The sequence below is a fragment of the Rhizophagus irregularis genome, chromosome 8 (genome assembly GCF_026210795.1).
Source record: "Rhizophagus irregularis chromosome 8, complete sequence".
Lineage (NCBI taxonomy): Eukaryota > Fungi > Glomeromycota > Glomeromycetes > Glomerales > Glomeraceae > Rhizophagus > Rhizophagus irregularis.
In genome coordinates this window covers 3,034,554-3,057,108 of record NC_089436.1, presented here as the reverse complement: position 1 = coordinate 3,057,108, position 22,555 = coordinate 3,034,554, and the positions used below count along the sequence as shown (strand labels likewise).

Sequence of the window (22,555 nt, the reverse complement as noted above, 5' to 3'; positions counted from 1 at the left end):
ACAGGACATTCCGCCAAAAATGTTAAAGATTACATTTTATCATTAAAAATTCAATCTAAATAAGCGATTTTTATTAATAAATATTAAACTATAAATCGAAATAAATATTATTAATAATGCTTTTAGTAACAAAATCTTCGTAAATATCATATGAATATTTTGGAAAATATGATTTGAAATTTTTGGTGAAATGACTTAGGCAAAAGTTCTTCAGCAAAATGTCCATTCGGCGAAATATCCCTTCGGCGAAATAATTTCGGCGAAAAGTCAGGATACCAATTATGATAGGATAAAAAAAAATTTTAAATCTGACTGGTAGTAGTAAGTAATATTTATAAGTTCCGAGAGGGCTTTTTTTCCCGGAATTATTTCATAACTTGGGAGCAACTGAAATTTCTCTAAATTTACTTTTATATAAGTCCTTTTTTTTAATTCTCACTAAACAACCATCCGCCATGAATAAAAAAATTTTTTTTTTTTGTGGCGTAAATTGATTGAGACTGATAGATTCGAGATTATCAGGTCCATGATCTTTTTTTTTAAAAAAATTTTAAAAATTTTTCGCTATAGTAACCCACCGGGTATTTCAAAAAGGTTCGATCCATAGTGTTTTTATCTGGATTCTCATCTGGATTAAATTTCTTCTTGAGTGACGTACTACTCAAACTCCTGCAGAAGTACTCTGTAAAAAATTTTATCCGTAATTGCTGTAAAAATTCAAATTCCGTGAACATGATACATTTGCGGAAACAACATAGAATAAAAAAAAACGAAATAAATTATTTTATAGGGTAATTGTAAGTTGTATTTTGGCCAAAATCATAAATTTTAAAGTCGAGGTATATTAATATTAATCATGTGTAAAACTTACTAATCTTTACCAATATAAAATACAATAATGGATAAATTTTATTACAAATTAGAAAAAGTGCTTAAAACTATCACTTTAAACCAATAATGTTTAATTTTGTAAATCCTACATAGAGGATCGTGTACATGTGTCAATTTATTTGCCGTGAATTTGAGTGCTAAAAAGTTTTTGATAAGTTTTCTATCATAACACAAACTTCCGATTATAGGAATTACTAGCATATTTTATACTTTTTCATTACATCATCTCGTAAGATTTTTAAATTTTATACAATTTTAATTTTAATATAATAGTAATAGTACATCAATTTAGAGTAAAGATATAAATAATATTTTTAACTATATCGTGTGCTTCAAAAATTCTTTTTTTTTTTTTGGTAAAAGTTACGATTTATTTGTATAAGATGCAGAACTTAAACAAAATAAAAACCTATATAACATTACGTTTATGAAACATTGAATAGATGCCACTCCTGTCATACCAAAACCTTTGCTATTCTTCCTAACTACATACAAAGTTACTGACCTTCACCTTTAGTGTGGCGGCTATTGTGAAACTAACAGCTAACTCTTTTATACTGTTGAACTCAAAAAATAAATTAACCCCTCCAAAATAAATTTTAAAGTTGAAATGGTCATTTTGCTAGTTACATTTAACATCATGGTACGCACGTACATTTTTTGTGAAAATTGAAATTTTCACTGTCTATGATATTAGCAAAAAGCCACATTCACTAAAACTTACCTCCAATGCCCGATAATATTATGCCTTTCTGTTTGTAACTCTGAATTTCTTCAGCCTACCTTCCGGTTTGTCTATCTCCACTCTTTTCGTTTTATCTTCTTTCGCTAATCTTGCCGCCATCTTCTCATTGTTAGTGTGATACTCCTCAAATTCCTCACGTGTTTGGATTTTGTTTGAATGAGGGATAAAATTGGTGGGAATAATACTTTGTTTCAACTTTACCTCCCCTTCCAGTTGTTTTGTTAACACCTCCCACGCGTTCCGATCATATTGTTCCGTATACTCCATTTTGCTAAAGATTTCAACTCTGGCTTCATTATTATACTCAACCACGTCCTCTTCTGTCAGGGAATCCCTTGGTTTTTCCAGGAGTTTTGCGAGAGGTCGATGTGATAACTCATCCGGTGAATCTTCTATTTCGCTCAACGCCCGTTTTCCTCCTCAAGATCACGTGATTGTTGGCTGTTCCTCAGGTCGTCTATTACTTTTACGACTTCCTCTGGTTTGACTGATGGATGTATCACTTCTTTACTCATATTCGCCTCCTTTTCTACGAGCCCGTCCAAACTCCATCCATGTCCAAGTGGACCAGGAACGGAAATATAGGATGAGCCAACGTAATCAGAGAAAACAAGCTTTATTCGATCGACATGAAAAAAAAATTATCATTAGATTCGGATAACTTTCAAGGTGGTCTTTCACTTCCCTGAACGTCCGAAATAAAATTTTTTCCATTTCCTTTTTCTGCCGTATATCTTCCAGATCCTTTGTGACTTGTAGCAAGTCAAAATTTTCCAAGGACAGACTTTTATCACTTTTGAAAATGCGATCTTAGGATACGAAGCCACAAGGGCTTTAAGGTATTTCGGTTCATCATCTGCTCTCTTTACGTTCTATCTCCGATACATCCATCCACAGTTGTCATTTGTCTCTTTCCCTTCTCTCTTTCACCGTTGATTTCCTGTCGTACCACCTTATAAATACTCCAATAACAATAATTCCAAATTGTACATTCTGAAATTATCTATCAAACCGGTCTCCTAATTTTACTGTTATTTTGACCGTTTGATATTTGTATTGTTTTTTGATCGACATCCTATACACTTTGTCACTAATCTTTTTGACCATATCCTCATTTGTCCATCGTTTCGGTATAAAGATTTCTCAAACATGATCTACTTTTACGTTATCATCAGGCGGAAGGACCGGAAGATTGACTGGATTTTTATCCATTTTAGTCTTTTCTTTATCTTTTTGTGCTTCCGATCGACGTTATCATTGTTTAACGTTATCTCTGCGATTATTCGTTCCTACCGCAGCCATCCTCGTATAATGAAGTGTTATTTTTCCCAAGACGGGTAGTGTCTTTTTCATAGCTTTCATAAGCTATATCACCACAAACCTTTATTATTAACTCTGTTATTTCAGCTCTTGTATTCGTATTTTTCCCTATTTCTTCAAAAGGCTTTCCTTTACTATTGTATTATAGGCTTCTCTTGCACTTTTTCCATCTATCTTTCTATATTTTGATAAAGCATACCTTATTTCTTCGTAGAACTTTTTAAGAACTCTTTCTTTTTAATATCGTCTCCATATTAGTATTTACTGACGAAAATCATAAATTCTTAACTTCCAAAAAATTTAATATTGTACTGCGGATTTATAGGATTTATAGTAAAAAAGAAGGAAGTTGGCTTTTTTTCTTTTTTATGTCTCATGTGGAATTGAAAAATGTCCTTATAACTAGATAGCTAGCCGCTAGCTATCAGATATAAAGTCTAGTTATAATCTTAAAATTATAAAAATCATATTGATAATATCGATGTATTGTTAGATGTTATTAAATATAAGTAGAAAGTTTGGTTTTATGATTACTATAATTATTGCATTAGATTATAGTAACCTTGATTCCAGAAAACAAGTAAACAATTAGTACACCTATCAACTATGGTATTAAAATTTAGGCTATAGATAAGGATGTTCGGGTAAATAAATAAATATGGTAAAGATGTGAAAAAAAAAACACTCTCCTGCATAAATCGATTTTCATAATAATCCGCAGTAAAATAAAATTTATTAGAAATATGGGTATAACACCATCAAGAGAAGACTTCGTAGCTCTGGAAGGATACGCAAAAAAAAGCGAAGAAGAGCGCAGAGCAATAATACAAAACGCGGGAATGGAAATAACCGATAATGACAAAGAGATAGCACAATTTTTGGGTTCAGAAGACGAAATATTAGGCTGCTTTATTAGAGGAATAATCATGATATGCCTAAGACATTTCAACAACCAAAGAACAAAAGAATTCAACGAATACATAGAAGATTACAAGACAGCATCAAACGATATAATACAACAAAAAACTTTAGAAATGAACGAATGGGCCCGACTAAAAGAAAAACAATGGAACATCAAAGAAGAATATTATTTCAAAAATACATCGATAAAAGTGCACCAAATACAAACTGAACTAGGAGTTGTAGATAATGAAGACAGGATAAGGATTGAAAAACAGGAAAAAGAGAAAATTATGAATGAATGTAGAAAGAAAACTATGAACAACCTTGACGAGGACAGCGACGAAAACAACGATATAATTCAACATACGTGGGAAATAGAAAGTAACACACCCAGTGAAGAATCATGGAATGAAGGGAAAATGAACCAAAAATACCATGTTTACAACAAAGCATCACACCAGTCAACCGAAAACACCAATAATACTTCGGGAATGCAGGTCAAGACCAAAAATAGAAATTTACAAAATCAAGAGACCAATCATTAACAATGGCTATCACCGCTGATCACAACATGGGAGAAAATCCCAATAAAAGTAAAGATTCCGTGCATAAACCAAAATCGGAAAAAGATCTGAAATATTTCACGCAACTTTTCACAATCCAAATAAGGGACGGACAAACTGACCAATTGATAATAGAATACCTCAACACCAATAAAATTTTAGAATATCATGTGAACACACTTGGGAGAACTACCCATCACGGGAACGAATACACGTACTTGGGCTTTTTCACAGAAGCAGCGAAAAATGATTTTATTAACGACGGAAGAATATTGGGAACGATAGAAAAATTCAGAGACTTAGAATGGTTAAACAAATTGAACAAAACAATCACTATATCAGCAACTGGAATAGACGGAGAAAATACAGACATAAACGAAGTTATCCAAGCAATAGAAGACAAACTAGGTAAACTTAAAAACGTAACACAAAAAATAGGAAATGAAAAATGGATAAGCATGAAACTAGAAATGGACATTAAATGTACAGAAGATGAACTATTCAATACCTGGGGAGTCCTAGTTAAAAATAAAATGATAAAAATCAAACCAATGAATTACAAATATCACATAATCAAACAACGAGGAAGAATTATGGCAGAAATACTCGATATACCCAACAAAATCGACGAAACAACATTCTCAAAAATACTTAAGACTACCAGCGCAAGATATTGGTTTAAGATCAACAACAGGACGAAAGGAACATACAACATGAAGATATACTTCAACAACGAAGAAGACAGAAAACAAGCAATTAGCAAAAAAATCAAAATTGACGGAAAGATTTTTACTTGGTTTTTTCGAACTGGATCGGGAAGACAGAATAATTTTCGTAACGAAAGAAGAAATGATAACGGATTTGGCAAACGATTTCAACAAGAAATGTACGATGGAAGAAAGGCTGAAAGATCCAGATGCAATATATGCAAAAAGAACAACCACATCACAGACGAATGTTATTTCAACAATAGAAATAGAACACATGAAAACAGAAGAAACAGGAACGATAATCAGAATGAAGCGTATAGACATAGAAAAGGCAGATATGACAATGAAGGAAAGTTCAGATATGACACGCAACAACAACAATTTAGGAACATGACGACAACAGATACAACGCTTACATCAAAAGAGGAAAACATACACACCCAAGAAGAAGATTTAATAACAACTATAACAGAGAAAATGGCAGAGATGAGACTAGAGGAAACCGACAAAGTTTTTACTACTAGCAACAAAGATATAATGGAAATAACGACTACAATAACAACGGTCACAACGCTGAGAGATACAACGAGAACGGAAAAAATAACTACAACGGATACAACAGAGATTGGAACGAAGGAAACAGTTCCAATGATAGGCGTCAAATGGCTAGACGCTATTGACTGGCAATTATACCAAAACACAACAATAGAAGAAGAAAATAAAGAAGAAGGAGGCGTAGGCGAAGAAAAGTCAAAAAAGAACGAAGAGGAAAATATCACAACAAACAAAACAAAAAAAGAAAAAATTTACAAAAAACAAAAACAACAAGAAAATAATAAGAAAAAAGAAAAAAATAACAAACTAAAAATAGGTTGCATAAACGTAAGAGGGATGAACGATAATAAAAAACAAGGTGATATACGAAAATTTTTATCAAAAGAAAACTGGGATATAGCAATAATTAATGAAACTAAACTTAAAGAAGCAAAAGGTAAATATATATACAAAGGTTGGGATAAATACGAATGTATTAACAGTAGCTACAACAACGAAAATAATAAGAACGGAATAATAATAATAATAAGAAGAGATATCTATGATAGAAGATATAAGATAGAAACAATTAATGGTCACGTGATTAAATTCGACTTACTATTCAAAGGAAACCAGAAAAACATAAGAATCATAGGAATATATAACCCAAATAACGACAAACCAACTACGAATAATATAGAAAAACATTTGGCAAAATGGATGAACGAAGCAATAAATTTAAATTATGAAACGATAATTTTGGGAGACTTCAATGAATCAGCAAAAAACAAGAAAAAATTAAAACCGTTAATGAACACAATCAAGAATTATGGCTTACAAGACATTCACGAAAGTTTAACAGCAGCGGAAGATAGACTAGACACATGGAAAAGTGGAGATAATTCATTCAGGATAGACTTTATTTTCGCAAGCGAAGGCTTTCAAGAAAGTATTATAAGTCATGAGATACTAGAAATAGAAGATTTCGACACAGATCACAAAGCACTAACAGTTAAAATAGAACTTAAAGAAAAATTAGGAATAAACAAATCCGGATTTATGAAAAAAATAAAAAAGGAAATAAGACACATAAAATTAGAACAAGAAGATTGGAAAGCAATAGCAGAAGAAGTAGAAACAAGATTAGAAACGCTAAATCAGAATACAACACAACATTTAAATAGAGAAACGATATGGAAAATGATAGTAGAAATATACGATGAAGAAAAGAATAGACAACTAATCAAAATCAGAAAAAGAAAAGAAGATTCGAAAAAAGAAAGAGACGAAAGTTTAACGAAAACAAATAAAGAAAGACTAGAGGAATTAATCACAGAATATGAAAATTTAGAAAAAATTGACATGATAGAACACGGAATCAGCAAGTTAACAGATAAAGTTATAAAGAAATTATGGCAAGATAGAAAAGCCTTTCAATACAAACATAATTTCAAAGAATTCAAAGAAAAAATAATAATAGAGCAATGGGGAACATCAGATACAGGAAAACACAATGCGGTTAAACTAGGAAAATTAATCAACATACACGACAGACTTGAAAAAAATATTGAATACGGAATCACGATAGATAAACTAAGAAAACATAGAAACTGCAAAGATTTAAAAGAAAGAAGAACAAAAAGAGCAGAAATTATGAGAAGCATATATGAGGAAATTAATAGCTTGAATATAGAAATAAACATAAAAAAACGTGAAACGTACCTAGAGAAAGACATAGGAAAAATGTTAAATAGAATTCTAGAAAAAAAGAGAGAGAAAATTAATATGACAGGATTAGTAATAAAAGAGAATGGGAAAATCACGATAGAAAAAGACAAAAAAAAGATAAAGGAAAAAGTGTTAAAATATAACAAAGATTGGACAAAGAAAAGAGAAATAGATCTAGACGAACTAGAATATGATCCAGAGTGGAGAGAGATCTATACATTTAATGAAGATATAAATGAAAATATTTACAAAAATTTGATGATACCGATAAAGATGGAAGAACTAGAAAGAGTACTACAAAACCTAAAAACAAATAAAGCACCAGGATCAAGTGGTATAACTTACGACTTTTGGAAGAAAAGTGGAAACCTAACGAGGAATTTATTACTAAACATTTTTAACGATAGCATGGCTAAAGAGAACGTAACAGACGAATGGAAGAAAGGATTTATATACCCAATAAATAAAACTTCACGTTCAAATTGGAATCAAGATTTAAACTTGACAAGACCCATAGTGCTCTTAGAAACAGCAAGAAAAATTTGGTTTAAAATATTGGTAAATAGACTAGGCAAAATTTTAACAAAAGAACAGATTTTGACAAATACGAATTTGCAGCATTAAAAAATGAAAGCACCCTAGAGCCAATAAAAATCATCCAAGCAATAATAGAAGACGCTAATAATTATAAAAAAGAAGCATGGATACTATTGATGGATATCTCCAAAGCTTACGATTCAGTAAGCACAACAATGCTAAAAAGAAGCCTAGAAAGAATTAAACTGCCATCAAATTTTATCAACATAGTCATGGACGTCAATTTAAATAGATTTAACAGGGTGCTAGTAAACAACGAACTTACTGATGAATACCATGTAGAAGACGGTATCGACCAAGGCGAAGTATGGTTGCCGATACTGTGGAGAATTTTTTACGATCCGCTTCTAAGTAGATTAAATGAAATGAAAGAGGAGACAGGTTATAACTTATATGAGGAAAAAATAATTGACAAAAATAAAGAAGATAAAGAAATATTTGAAATATCGATTAACGTTACGGCATTTATGGACGATACAACGCTTATCAGCAAAAATAAAAACAATTAGAAAAAATGATTGAGATATGTCATCAATTCTTCAATATAAATGACATAAAAGCAAACGTATCGAAATATGAACTTATAAAAATAAACAATGATAAAGAAGAACTCTCAATTGAAGGAGAACCAATCACAAAAACAAACAGCGAAGAAGGTAATCGTTACCTAGGAATATTTTTTAGATACGACAACAAAAGAGAAATATATAAAAAGAAGATAACATCGATAATCAATAACGCCTGCAATATATTTAATTGGAAAAGACTAAACGAAAAGCAAATCATAGCGGTATGGAATATAGTTATCGTACCAAGAATAGAGTATCAGGCGGCCATAGTCCTAAAGAAATGGGAATGTGAGAAATTGATGACAAGAATAAATGTGATAATTAAAAAAAGAGCTGGCCTAGCAAGATCAACTCCAAATTTTATAATTTACAATAAAGACATTTTAGGTATAAAACATATTTACGACCTACAGATGGAAATGATATGTAAGAATTTGCTTTATCAGGTGAATGGAAATTACAAACTACAAATCTTATTTAAAATCAAAATGATCCAAGAACAGAAAAATATATGGACTTCGAGATGTTCTGGAGAATTAGAAATAACAAATTACAGGAAAAATAATTGGATCATATCAGCTTTAAAGGCGTTAAATAACGAAAAAATTAAAATCCCTATGAAAAAAAAATCATCCAATTTTTATACAATATTTGTTCAAGTCTGTGTGGAAATTGTACAATTATTGCAGATTTTTGGATAAAAATAGCTATGAAGTTTTTCAAAGCATATTAAAAGTATGCAATTTTTGTACAACTTAAATTTAGGATATAGAAAATGTTTAATTTTTGTGTGATTTTTATACAACTTAAATTTAGGATACAGAAAACATTCAATTTTTGTACAATAAAAAAAAAAAAAACTCTTTCCATCGATCGTTAAATACCAAAAATCCACAGAAGAAATTTTCACCAAAAACCACACTTCTTTATAAACAAATGTCAATTTTTTCACCAATTTTGGTCTCTACGTTCTTCTCAGAACATTATCATATGAGTTTTGCTATAGGAAAAAAATTTTTGAAAAAATTTTTAAAAAATTTAGAAAAATCCTATCGTCCTGTTACTAACGAAGAAGACATATATTACACATATTCGTCCCCCAACAAAAAAAACAATATGACTTCCAGTCAACCTGCAGGTTCCACTCAAACTGCTAACAACACTTTAACGGACACGACTATGGAGGAGGCATCGTCCACTTCTTCCACCCATATTCTTTCGCATAATGAAATTGAACTTACATCACGTGACTCACAGGAAAATGATATTCACACGCAAACACCAATCACTGAAAATTTGACTTTTATGGATGAAGATCCCATTGAAACTAACACCGATAAGGGGAAAGCACCGGATACACAAACAGCCACACAAACAAACACCCCTAATCCGTTACAAATCACGGTGCTAACTGATATTTTTAAACAGACACCACAAGATTCGGTCAAAGCACACAAAGGATTTATCCCCAGAGATAGTTTCCCACTGAAACTTTCGAACAACGAAATTATCAATCTAATAAAGACGTCATTTATCAAAGATAGTAATGCTTTTAGATTCGACGTTAACACAACATCCACATATAGATATTTCACTATTCACTTCAGAACACGTGACTCACTCGACCACTATATAGAAAAAAGTCCAGACAGCCTCAAACACGTAAAAATTTACGAACTCACCAATGAGGCTATCAACACACTAATAGAATGTAAATTTGCTAATTTGGACCAGGCTGTCATCAAAATTATGGATATACCATACAACTACGATACGTCCATGCTCATTAAACACCTTGCCGTAAAAACTGGCAGCACCATCCTTGACCACAAGGAAATTAAAAAACCTCCAAGGAAAATTCCTAACCGCAACAACCACAGGCGCCCCATTTTCATAAAACCAGCTTACAAACAACTTATTGTCCAATTTAACAAACAATCAGCATATGATTATTTCATGAAAGAAAACTACTGGAGCCTCGAAATCAAAAATTTCGTAGTAAGGATCTTACCAGGAAACCCTGACGACACTGAATACAAAAAACGTACCAGTCACTATTTTAAGATTACTGGACTCCCACTCAACACCACAGCCAAGAACATCGAACCACTCATTAAACATGTCTATGGACGAACTTGCACCTTCACACAAACCACCAAACACTTGACTATGAAAAACGCCTATATATACATCTCACCGGATAATTACCCAATAGACGCGGTTAATGGTGTCTCTTCACAATTTGAAGGTTACAACCTCCACATCCTACCAGGACACCTATCAATCAAAACGTGTAACACTTGTGGATCACCCCTTCACGAGACAAAAGATTGTGATGAAAAAAATTTCGAAACGGATCGATTTAATCACAAAATCTTTAAAAAACGATTTATAAATCGTAATGAAGAAAAAATCACAATCAGTGAAAACCACAAAAACAGATATAACCACGTCATCACTCTTAACGCAAATAAAAACTCAAACACAACATCACAAACTTATAAATCCACCCCCATAACCACGCAATCATAACAACCGAAACCCACAATCAGACAGCTTATTATACACACGTCAAATGATCAAAAATAGGCAAAAAAAATGGCGCAAATCGTATAAACTATTCGCAAATTTGTATAAACTATTTACAAATAGTATAGGTTAATTCGTAAATAGCCAAAAACAGCCAAGAATAGCCAAGAATAGCCACTGCTTTTCGCGCCATTTTTTTGCCGATTTTTAGCATTTCGACCTGTGATACCCACGTCAAACCAAACAACCATACAACAACTCCAAAGACTGTGGCTATAAAAATAAAAATTACAGATATGACAATACCTACATCGCCCCACATATAAATAACCCCAAGAGCCAAATACCAATATCTCAGAACAGAGAATCATTCAGTTGGAGCAACAAGTATTAACACTTACAAATAATATTAAAACACTTCAAGAAGGAAAATCCCAAGTCGATAATACTATTGCCGACCTCCACCACAACCATAGTTTGATGAGCTCATCACTCAATGATATAACAACCAGACTCGACAAATATGATACAATTATCCAACAGCTCACGACTAACATTAATTTACTTAGTTAAGAAAAGATCGCACAATCTCAAGATCGCTCTATTAAAACACCAAAAAGACCCTCACCATACGACCAAACTTCATATAGGACAACAAAATCCAAATATAATTTAAGAGGCAACAAACAAGGAAGAGCCTCAGCGGATGATAGTGAACCGCCCATAGCAACTGATAATGACACCGATGCCCCCGACGATGCAGTTATGTCAGACGGTGCCATCTTTGAAGGAATCATTGACGAATTATCGAATACAACATCAACTGAGACGAAGTTCTCAGTTAAATCTTATAACCCCTTAATCTCCTCCCGCAGTTTAATGCGACACGTTAAATACGTGTTTACCATTATTACTACTACCCTTTCTTTTTTGGACATCTTCTTTGGATTCATCCAATTTGTTATAATGGCTTAAATTTTCAATTCACAGATTCATATTTTAAAGATATTTTTTATGGAACACACCAATTTGAAACTCCCAGCTGGCCTCGAAAACCAGCCTTTTGAACCTAATATACAATATTCTTATTCTAAATTTAACAAAAATACAAAAAAACAAAAAAATTATAATAAACCTCAAAATCACAAAAATATTAATCAGTATTTTCAGACTCCCCATAATAATGATATATACACATTACATTCAAGAAATTATATTCAAGAACCTCATAATGAAGAAGACGAAAACATGTTAAATTATATTGAACACAATATATTTAACGATAACGATACAACAGAAATGGCGTCTACCTCTCATCCACACGGCACTCCTATTCAACCATCTTCTCAACCTCATTCACAATTCATTGATTACCATAAATTTGGTACAATTAATATTCAAGGAGGATACAATAACAAATTAAATGACATCCTTCATTTTTTTACACTTCATAATTATGACATACTTATTCTTTCTGAAACAGGTCTTCATCAACATACCAAAATTGACATGGACTTGAACAAAACAAATCATTCAACACACTCATTCCCATCACTCAACCATGATAATATTAATCAAAACGTTCACATATATACAGATAACAACGGAAACACCAAAGGCAGTGGTGTCTCTATGATAATCACAGATCAATTACAAAAGCATATCATCAAAACCGATACTTTTTTAGGTCATATTTTAACGGTAGACCTGTGCTTCAAAGGCAACCATTATATCAAATTTATATGTTGCTATTTACCAGCTAACGCTTCTGAAGACAAAGAATTAATTATTAATTGTTACAAGGAAATAGAAAACATTCTAATTAATGCTATGCATAATCACTTTGAATGTATAGTTATTGGTGATTTAAATATCAGTTTCGATAAAATGAAAAAATCCAACCACTATCCTATTTGGAGACGAGAAATTAAAACAATCTTTAAAAATTTTGATCTTAAGGATGTGCTCAAATCCTTTCATGAACGCCCATCACCTACACTGCTACACATAGTAATAAACGAAATGAAGGATTCGATATACAATCCCGTATCGATTATATATTTACCTCACCCAATATCCTTCATTATAGTTTTTACGCCTATACTCATAGTGTTTCGGAAGATCTCTTCAATACAGATCATAAGGCTTTAAGTTGCTATTTAATGCAAGATTATTTCAAAAACAAGTCCAATAGCGCAAGGAAAAGCTTAGAAAAATCACCTACGTACAAACCTAATACGAAGCCTCAAATTCATTATAAATACAGTTCCATGACCACTGAATCTTGGTCTAATTACAAACTTACTAACGGTATTATATACCAACAACAATTAAATAATATGACCTCGTCCAACAAAACACCAGAACAACAAATTGAATTCTTTTGGTCTAATATCAAAGAAATAATTAACCAAGCCAAAGAAAAGTGTATTCCCTTTTCTACACATAAGAAATACACTAAACACGATCGTTCCCTTTATTTACGACAAAATAATAACAAAATACTAACACTTCATACAATTTTACGAAAATTTTCTAATATCAAAATAAACAGAATTCAACAAGATCACGACAAATGGAAAGATTACTGGAAATCCTGAGGTACACTACGAAATCAAATCTTGGCCATCGATGTTCATTTCAATGCCAAACGTACTATTTGGTTACCAATTAATTTGACGATCGATAATATATTAAATGCCAAAAAAGATTTACAAAGCCTTTTATGAGTAACTATTGTATTACAAAAAAAAGAAGAAGACTCATGGACTATTAACAACATCAACAAATATATTAATGACAGGAACAATAATTTAATCCACGATCAAAAAAGGATGATTAATAGTATCCTTGACCGTAAACCTCAAAGGATAACTTTAGATCGGTTACATTATTACGATCAACATACTAATCAATTTCAATTTACTAACAATCCACATATTATAGCAGAACATACTAATTTACATTTTCAAAGATTAGGTAAAAGTCTTAATGAAATTAATGACGTTAAAACATACAAGTCAATTCACGATCTTCCGTTATATTGGAGATCGACCTATGAACCCATCAACAATCGTAATTGTAAACACATGAAATCACTTTTGGAGGATTTTTCAAGTGAAGAATTATCCCAAGTCATATCATCACTTCCTAATAACAAAGCCGCAGGCATCTCTGGCATCACATATGAAGACATCAAACATACACATCAAGACTTCAGAGAATATATTAAACAATTCTTTAATTATATTATGCAGGTCCAGATTTACTCAAGGGATTGATTACATGCGTTTCTCTTCCCTATTCCCAAACTGAAGGCTTGGGACTGCAAAATAGAAAATACACGACCTATAGTCTTGTTGGAAACGTTCAGAAAATTATTTGTTAAAATTTTAACGCAAAGAATTAATATTATGCTTACGACATATAACCTGATTAATGAAAACAATCGTGCGGGTTTGACGGGACAATCTACGTTACAACCACTACAAGTTATCCAACACATAATTGAATCTGCTTATAAGGACAAAAAACAACTTTGGATTGGTTTACAAGACCTTAGCAAGGCCTATGATAGAGTTAATCTGTCCCTATTGAAATTAGCATTAGAACGCCTTCACTTTCCTACCAAAATCACCACTCTTTTAATATCTTTATTCAGTGATAGGAAAAATAATGTTATATTACCTTTTGGCTTGTCCGCTGATTATGATGTAATTCAAGGCATAGACCAAGGAGAAGTCATCAGCCCTATATTATGGATTATTTATCAGTGTTCGGAAATGACCTGGTCATTTGACCATTTTTCGGATTAGGAGTCATTTGGTCAAATGACATCCCATCATTTGGCATTTGGCATTTGAATTATTCGCGAAATGACAAATGCCAAATGATTGGGTATCATTTGACTGTTATTTGCGTCCTTTGTCATTTGGTCATTTGTCATTAAAATATTTAAAGATTATTGGACAATTTATAATCACGTGATGTACAAAAAAGGAAGGAAATAATCACAAACAGAATCAATTTCACCAAATTATTTATTTTTTACTGTAATCTGAAAATAATAAATAACACAACCATAATTATTAAAGTGATAATATCTGATATGTTATTTATTATATATAATTTTATTATATAATTATATGCATAAATAAATATTATGGTCATCTTATGATTAAATATAGACAACAATTATATATAAAAATGGTGAAAAATGAGATCCACTACATGTGTTACAATTAAATATTTTATTGCAAAATTAATTAACTTTTATCTGTGTGAATAAAATGATCATTAGTGAAATAATTATAAGTAAAATAATCCTGTCTATAATAATATTATTATTAACAAATAATAACCTGTAAAAACAATAACAAAATCACGTGATTAAAAAATCTTTACTACTATTGGAACTTTTTTGATTATATATATTAAACCAATTTTGTTTTAATATTTTTGTTTTCTTAATTAAAATAAACAAAATAATTAATAAAAATTCTCAGAATATTTAATATTTTTCAAATGACTTAAATGACAGGTCATTTGAGTTGCAAATGACAAATGACAAATGACTTGTCATTTGAGTCATTTGTTCATTTCAAATCATTTGCCAAACACTGTTATTTATTATGATCCTATGTTTTCACATTTATCACAACTAACCAAAAATTTACACATTACACGTATTAATAAAATTAATAATATATACCAACCGGATACAGATCTATAGATAGACTACTTATCGTCAGTGGTGGGTTACCTAGATGATACCAGTTGGTTTGCCTCCTCCAAATCACAATTGGAATCAAATCTTCAGATAGCGAATTCCTTTTACGATATGGCGAATATCACCATTAATCACGACAAATATAACATCCTTACTAATAATCCTAAATGGTGTAATAAGGATATTCAACTTCAGGTCACCCCCTTCAAATCAATTACGATCAAAACAGCGCCTCGCGCTTCATCCAACCGAATTCTTGGAATTTATATCAACGCATTTAATTCACATACGCCAACATTGAAAAAAATCAAAAAAATTGTCAATCATTTCGTGTATACAATGCGTTTTAAAAAAATAACCCATGATCACCTTATTTATATTATCAACAAAGTATTATTACTCAAACTGGAGTATATTAATCAATTTACTATTTTTACACGTTCACAATGTGATTCTTTATTAGCTCCAGTTAAAAAACTTTTCAAACAACATTTAAAATTACCAATATCTACACACAACAATATTATTCACAACAAGTTATTCCCGTCTATTAATAGTTTTTTCTATAATCAATTTTATTCGCATATATCAATAGTCAATGTTATATTTAATACTCCTATGTTCTCCACTATTGGTTTACAAAAAATTTTAAGTACACAATATGAATTTTGGATTCCTAATTTTCCAACGTCCAAAGATTTATCTAATACTATTTTCTCAAATTATCAATCCCTTTTAACTCGACAATTACGTTTATTTAATAATTTTTATATTACTTTTTTACCACACTGTAATACATCTGTTTCCGGAGGTGGTAATTCTATAGTATCATATTTTAATTCACATGAGAGTCTACATTCTTTATCATCCAGCGACCTCCAAAGTTTATGGAAAAAACGCATAATGTTTATGGACCAGTTAGTGTCCATTGACGGTTCTTACTTAAGTACCTGGAAAGAAGTTAAAAAACAGAATCCCAAGGCAAACTTTAAGGGACCTACACCCAAGTGGTTTCAACAACTTGAAAAATCCAATATTATTGCGGCTGAAAGTTCATGACGCCTTTTACAAAACCTAAATGTTTCCCCACCAGCGCAATACGATTCTATGTCACCACCTATACGAAAAGCATCTAATTACCGCCCTAAGAACGAATGGACTATTTCTTGGGACCTTACACACCAATGTGAATTATATGGCAAAACGGTTGAACAACAAAATGATTTATACGGCACTAGCCTTACTTACCGCTGTTAACAGGTCCGTCTCAGACTCTGTCAACTATAACTAAACGTTAGGGAGTCAATAGCTATAACGTAGTTTATATCAGCAAGACACACAAAAACACAATACGAAAAATATAACACAATCACAGTTCATTTTTAATATAAGAGTTTATTAAATAGTTAATACAAGTTAATCCCTAACTTATACTATCTATTTTCTATCTATCTGACACACTGACACACACTTTAATTTAAGAAAAATCAAAAGATATTTATATAAAAATAAAATATAAAGAAAATAATATAACTAAAATAAATAAAGTAAATAAAATAAATGTAATAAATAAAAGAAATAATAAAAATAATAAAAATAACATAAATAATATAAATAACAAAAATAACAATTGTAACGTTAATCAGATCTACAAAATTATTTGATTACATAATGATTGATCTACTAATTAATCATCTGATTTTTGAATCACGTGATTTTTACTGCGCCATAATCTTCGTTATCAAATCTCCCTCACTAAATTTTGAGTTCCCACGAAAAATAATTAAAGCCAAATAAATTTTATCTTTTCTTTTCACTTCACTCCCAACCCGCTAGTAAATGAAAAAAACTGGTCATCCATGTAATACCAAAACAGTAGGCCCTCGAAAGGGACACGAACCAAAGTCCATGTAAAGCTAAGGTATTAGCCTTCTCAAATGTAGCCATCAAATGATCAGGACACGGGTGACATCGATCCTGGGAAGAAATTCATTATCAATTTAAAAGAAAATCATGAATTATGGGATCGGGATGGGCTGGTAAATCATCAGAAAATTGTTGTAAGTTTTTTTCCATAAATGTTGAAAATCTGGTAACCTAATTAAGATTTTTCTCGTCTCCTTTCTTTTCTCGTCATCATGGTATACAAGAAATACAATAACCAGAAATCTACGCCAAGAGAACGTATCAGACTAACTAAAAAGAAAAATAAATGTAGTTCTCAAAAAAACCATAATAAGCGGTTTTTTGTTCGCAAATCTAAGAAAGAAAAAGAAGAAGGAAAGGAAACGCAAAAATTATCACAAAGGGCAGTTCGAGTGGCCTCTGAATTTTTTCTTCAAAACAGGGAACTTCGTGAAGAAATAATTCAACTACGTCAAGAAGTTCAAGAACTTCAGGAGGAAGTACAAGTCCGAGAAGATTTTTCGATTATAAAATCTTCTCAAGAATCTCAGGTGCGACAAGAACTTCAACAACAAGTTCAACAACTGCAACAACAATTATCGTCGCTCCAGGAGCAACTCCAAGAAGCTTCGTCACGTGACGAATTAGTTGAACAACAACAAGCTCCTCCTCCTCCTCCTCTTACTAGTTCCGAACAGTATCAACTGGTCGCCAAGAATGAAATTATGTTGAATGATATCCAGGAATGTGACGATTTCATTCAACGGCTTAAAAATGAGAGAGTAAATGAACATCTTGCTTTTCGTCAGCAAATTTCAGCTTTGAAGGAAGATTGCAATAGGTTGCGTCGGGAAAGAAATGCTGCACACCATAGGGCTGAAGGGATGATAGTTTTGCTTAGAAATAGAGATAATTCTCGTAATCCTCCTTCTTCCGTATAATTTTCTTTTCTATTATGTAATCATCTTTTATTATTTTGTTATATAATAAATATAATATATATGATAAAAAAATTTTTTTTTTTTTTTTTTTCGTAAAATTTTGTAAATTTTCTGGGGCATTGAGTCGCATATTCATGCTGATCATTTTTGATCAGTTTGTTCAACATAAAAACTAATTTGATTTGTCGATCATCATTGATTTCTAATTTTGTCAATCATTCACGATTAATTTATCGATTTTAAGGATTATCATTAACTAAATTCAGCTCCACATAATAATCGAAATTCTTGTGACTTTAACTTTTTCAACATCATAAAAGTTACTAATTTTGTTCTAAATATTTGTTCTACTCCTATATTAAGAAAAATATGATAGGTCCTAATACATCCTTGATAAAAGTGTGTCGTCATTCTAGATCTAAATAAAGTTTTCTGAGCACGTGATAATATTTGATTTTCTAATAATTGTCCAAGTTTATAAGCATAAAATAAAGTGTATTGTCTCCTTTTTAGTCATGAATATCTTTGTAATAATTGATAGTATTGGATAAATTTTTGGTCTGATGATGATTCGTCATTTACAGGATCTACAGGAAAAATTATTTCTATTGGTTCAATTTCCATTAAATCGTTGAAAATATCTACTGGAGTCATTTTGAAAATTATTTCTTATTTACTGAACGTCTAGTCTTTTTATATTATTTATAACAACCATAGGTTGCCAATTTTGTCGATCATGATATAATTTAAGTAACGTTCCATTAACTGGAGTTATTAAAACTCGTCCTTCCAAAGTTCTTAATTTGTATGATCCATTTAATAAAACTTGATGGATGTAAAATGGTCCTTTCCATTTAGGGTCTAATTTTCCAGACCATTGTTTTTCTTTAGCTGCATTAAAATAAAGAACTTTGTCTCCTATTTGATAAGAAATATTTTTCTTTAATTTTGCGTCATGTCGATCCTTTTGTTTCTGCTGTGATTTATTGATCTGCACACGTGCCTCTTCTCTGATTTGTGGTACATCATCAATTAAATGTTTGACACGTTTTAATAAAGTATCAGAATTATTACACAAATTATCATCATTATCTATTGGTAATTTTGCTGATCGTCCATATACTAAAAAGAAAGGTTCTATTTTTGTTGAAGAATTTTTACTGGTTCTATATGCAAATAAAATTGGTGCGATAAATAAATCCCATTCATCAGTATCTGTTGCAGTTTTTGCTAAAGCTTCGCATAGTGTTCTATTAAATCGTTCCACTAATCCATTTGTTTGTGGATGATAAGGAGTAGAAAAATGATGTTTAATTTAAAATCGCTGGGTAAGACTGTCGATCATTTTATTATTGAAATGAGATCCTCTATCTGATAAAATTCTTGAAGGACATCCATGTTGACAAATAATATTTTCATAAATAAAGGTAGCAACATTTTCTGCTGTAGCTTCTGATAAGGCTTTCGCTTCAGGCCATTTTGTTAAATAATCTATTGCGACTACAATATATCTATTACCTTTTTTAGAGCGTGGTAAAGGTCCTACTATATCTATTCCAATTTGATAAAAAGGTTCAAAGGCAGGTATTGGGTGTAATGGTTCTGTTCTTTTATACTTTCCCCTTCTTTGACATTGATCACATGCTTGAACATACGCTCTTATATTTTCATACATTTGAGGCCAGTAATACCTGGAACGTATTTTCTCAAACATTATATCTGTAGTAAAATGTCCAGCTGTTGGATCATTATGCATCATAAAAAGAACAGGTTCTGCTTCATAGTTTCTGATTACTCTGAGTAAATTGTTTTGTTGTCTTTTGTCTATTTTGTAGATAAAGTTATTTTTGATGATAAAATTTTTAGAAAAATTAATAAATTTGCGCTTTTGTTGTGTTGTTAAATTTGGTGGTAGTTGTTGTGATTGTAAATATTGATAAAGGTTTTGGTATTGTTGTAGTTCCATATTGTTTTGATTGATTATTATTAAAGGTTTTGTTGTTTTAATTGGTTAATAATTGAATTGGATAATTATATAGATAATAAATAAATAATAATAATAAATAATAAAATAAAAAAAAGAAAATTTAATAAAGATGGGAAAAGAAATTAAATCGATATTTCCTTTGAGAGTGTTCCCAAAATGGTTCATTAATTAAATATTCAGGTTTAAATTCAGGTTGAATAATGTTGAATTTCTTAGGAATTCTTTGTGGTCTACTATATCCATCATTTTGTACTTCATAAATATTCTTTTCTTCGCCAATAATTGCTAGAAAACATTCAGCTGAATTAATAGGTTCTTCTGTTGGATTAATTCTTGAGAGAGCATCTGCATTGGCATTGGCTTTTCCAGCTCTATGCTGAATAGTAAAATCATATTGCTGTAGTTGCATAATCCATCTCGCTTTCCTTCCAGTTGGAATTTTTGAAGTTTGTAACCATTTGAGGGCAGAATGGTCAGTAACTACTGAGAAAGGTAATAATCCTAAATAATGCTGAAAATAATTAATTGCCCATACAATAGCCAAACATTCTAGGTCTGTTACAGCATAGTTTTGTTCATGTTTATTTAAACTTCTACTTGCATAAGCAACTACATATTCTTTTCCTTCTTTATCTTTTTGAGAGAGTACAGCTCCTAATCCTGTTCCAGAAGCATCAGTATATAAAATAAAAGGTTGTTCAAAGTCGGGATACCTCAAAATAGGTGCTGAGATTAATCTTTCTTTCAGGTGTTCAAATGCTTTCTGTTGCTTCTCTGTCCATTGAAATGGAGTTTCTTTTTGTAATAACTTAGAGATAGGCTTCGCAATTTTAGAAAAATCCTTGATAAATTTTCTGTAATAGGAGAATAATCCTAAAACCGATCTAATTTCAGTAACAGAGGTGGGTGCAGGAAAATTTCTAATCTTCTCTATTTTTGAAGGATCAACTCTTATACCATCTCTTCCTATGATATGTCCAAGGAAAGCAATACTAGGAAGGCAAAAATAACATTTCTTCAGCTTAATTTTTAAATTAGCATTTCTGAGCGCTTGGAAAACTTGAGTAATATTATCCAGATGTTGTTCAAAGGTCTTTGAGTAAATAATTATGTCATCTAAATAAACAGCCACGAATTTTCCCAAAAACTCTTGTAATACATAGTTCATTAACCTTTGGAAGGTTCCTGGAGCATTCCTCAATCCAAAAGGCATGACGTTAAATTCATATAATCCAAAATCTGTTATAAAAGCTGTTTTTTCCTTGTCTTTAGAATCCATTTCCACTTGCCAAAAGCCACTAGCAAGGTCTAATGTAGAGAACCAATTAGCAGTTCTGAAGGATTCAAGCAAATCATCGATACGAGGTAAGGGATATACGTCAGGTTTTGTAACTTTATTGAGCGATCTATAATCAACACACATTCGCAGGTCTCCTCCTTTCTTGTCTACTATTACTACTGGTGCAGCCCATGGGCTCATGGATTTCTTTATCATTCCTTGTTGTTCCAACTTCTTTATTTCTTCTCTAAGGAATTCTTTCTTCTTAGGGTTAGTTCTGTAGGGACTTCTTGCTTGAGGTGCAGCGTCTCCAGTGTGGATTTGATGTTTAATTAATCCAGTTCTCCCAATATCAGTCTGGCTCTTTGCACAAATATCTTCATTGTTGTTCAATACTTGTTGGAATCGTGTCTGTTGATGATCTGTAAGCGGTCCAACATGTAGGTCTTTTTGGATATTCCACTCATTTCCTTTTTCTGCTTGAGCTAAGAATAGTGCAGGATTATCAGTTTTATCTTCATCATCTTCAGTTAGGTAATCATTTAAAATATCTTCTAATAAATTATATTGGTCAGGAATTTCCTCCTTTTCATCCCAAGGGTTATAGTTTAGTGGTTGTTGATAC

General features: G+C 31.4%; 6 protein-coding genes across 6 annotated transcripts; 4 read left to right on the top strand and 2 right to left on the bottom strand.

The window, feature by feature from the left end:
• Positions 1-1,633: 1,633 nt before the first annotated feature.
• On the bottom strand, positions 1,634-2,848 carry OCT59_028574 (uncharacterized protein; the record flags this gene model as incomplete). Its single annotated transcript, XM_025326874.1, has 3 exons — positions 1,634-2,055; positions 2,148-2,250; positions 2,795-2,848. 3 exons carry the CDS (start codon positions 2,846-2,848, stop codon positions 1,634-1,636), a joined length of 579 nt encoding a protein of 192 aa, XP_025173988.1.
• Positions 2,849-3,699: 851 nt separating this feature from the next.
• OCT59_028573 (uncharacterized protein) lies at positions 3,700-4,404 on the top strand (the record flags this gene model as incomplete). The annotated part of the gene is made up of 1 exon (XM_066147385.1): positions 3,700-4,404. The coding sequence occupies one exon, from the start codon at positions 3,700-3,702 to the stop codon at positions 4,402-4,404; it is 705 nt and encodes a 234-aa protein (XP_065994097.1).
• A 26-nt stretch (positions 4,405-4,430) lies between these two features.
• On the top strand, positions 4,431-6,012 carry OCT59_028572 (uncharacterized protein; the record flags this gene model as incomplete). The annotated part of the gene is made up of 2 exons (XM_066147384.1): positions 4,431-5,867; positions 6,004-6,012. The coding sequence occupies 2 exons, from the start codon at positions 4,431-4,433 to the stop codon at positions 6,010-6,012; spliced, it is 1,446 nt and encodes a 481-aa protein (XP_065994096.1).
• A 3,484-nt stretch (positions 6,013-9,496) lies between these two features.
• Positions 9,497-11,092, top strand: OCT59_028571 (uncharacterized protein; the record flags this gene model as incomplete). The annotated part of the gene is made up of 1 exon (XM_025311195.2): positions 9,497-11,092. The coding sequence occupies one exon, from the start codon at positions 9,497-9,499 to the stop codon at positions 11,090-11,092; it is 1,596 nt and encodes a 531-aa protein (XP_025173992.2).
• A 587-nt stretch (positions 11,093-11,679) lies between these two features.
• OCT59_028570 (uncharacterized protein) lies at positions 11,680-11,886 on the bottom strand (the record flags this gene model as incomplete). The annotated part of the gene is made up of 1 exon (XM_066147383.1): positions 11,680-11,886. The coding sequence occupies one exon, from the start codon at positions 11,884-11,886 to the stop codon at positions 11,680-11,682; it is 207 nt and encodes a 68-aa protein (XP_065994095.1).
• Positions 11,887-15,929: 4,043 nt separating this feature from the next.
• OCT59_028569 (uncharacterized protein) lies at positions 15,930-16,877 on the top strand (the record flags this gene model as incomplete). The annotated part of the gene is made up of 1 exon (XM_066147382.1): positions 15,930-16,877. One exon carries the CDS (start codon positions 15,930-15,932, stop codon positions 16,875-16,877), a length of 948 nt encoding a protein of 315 aa, XP_065994094.1.
• Positions 16,878-22,555: the final 5,678 nt, after the last annotated feature.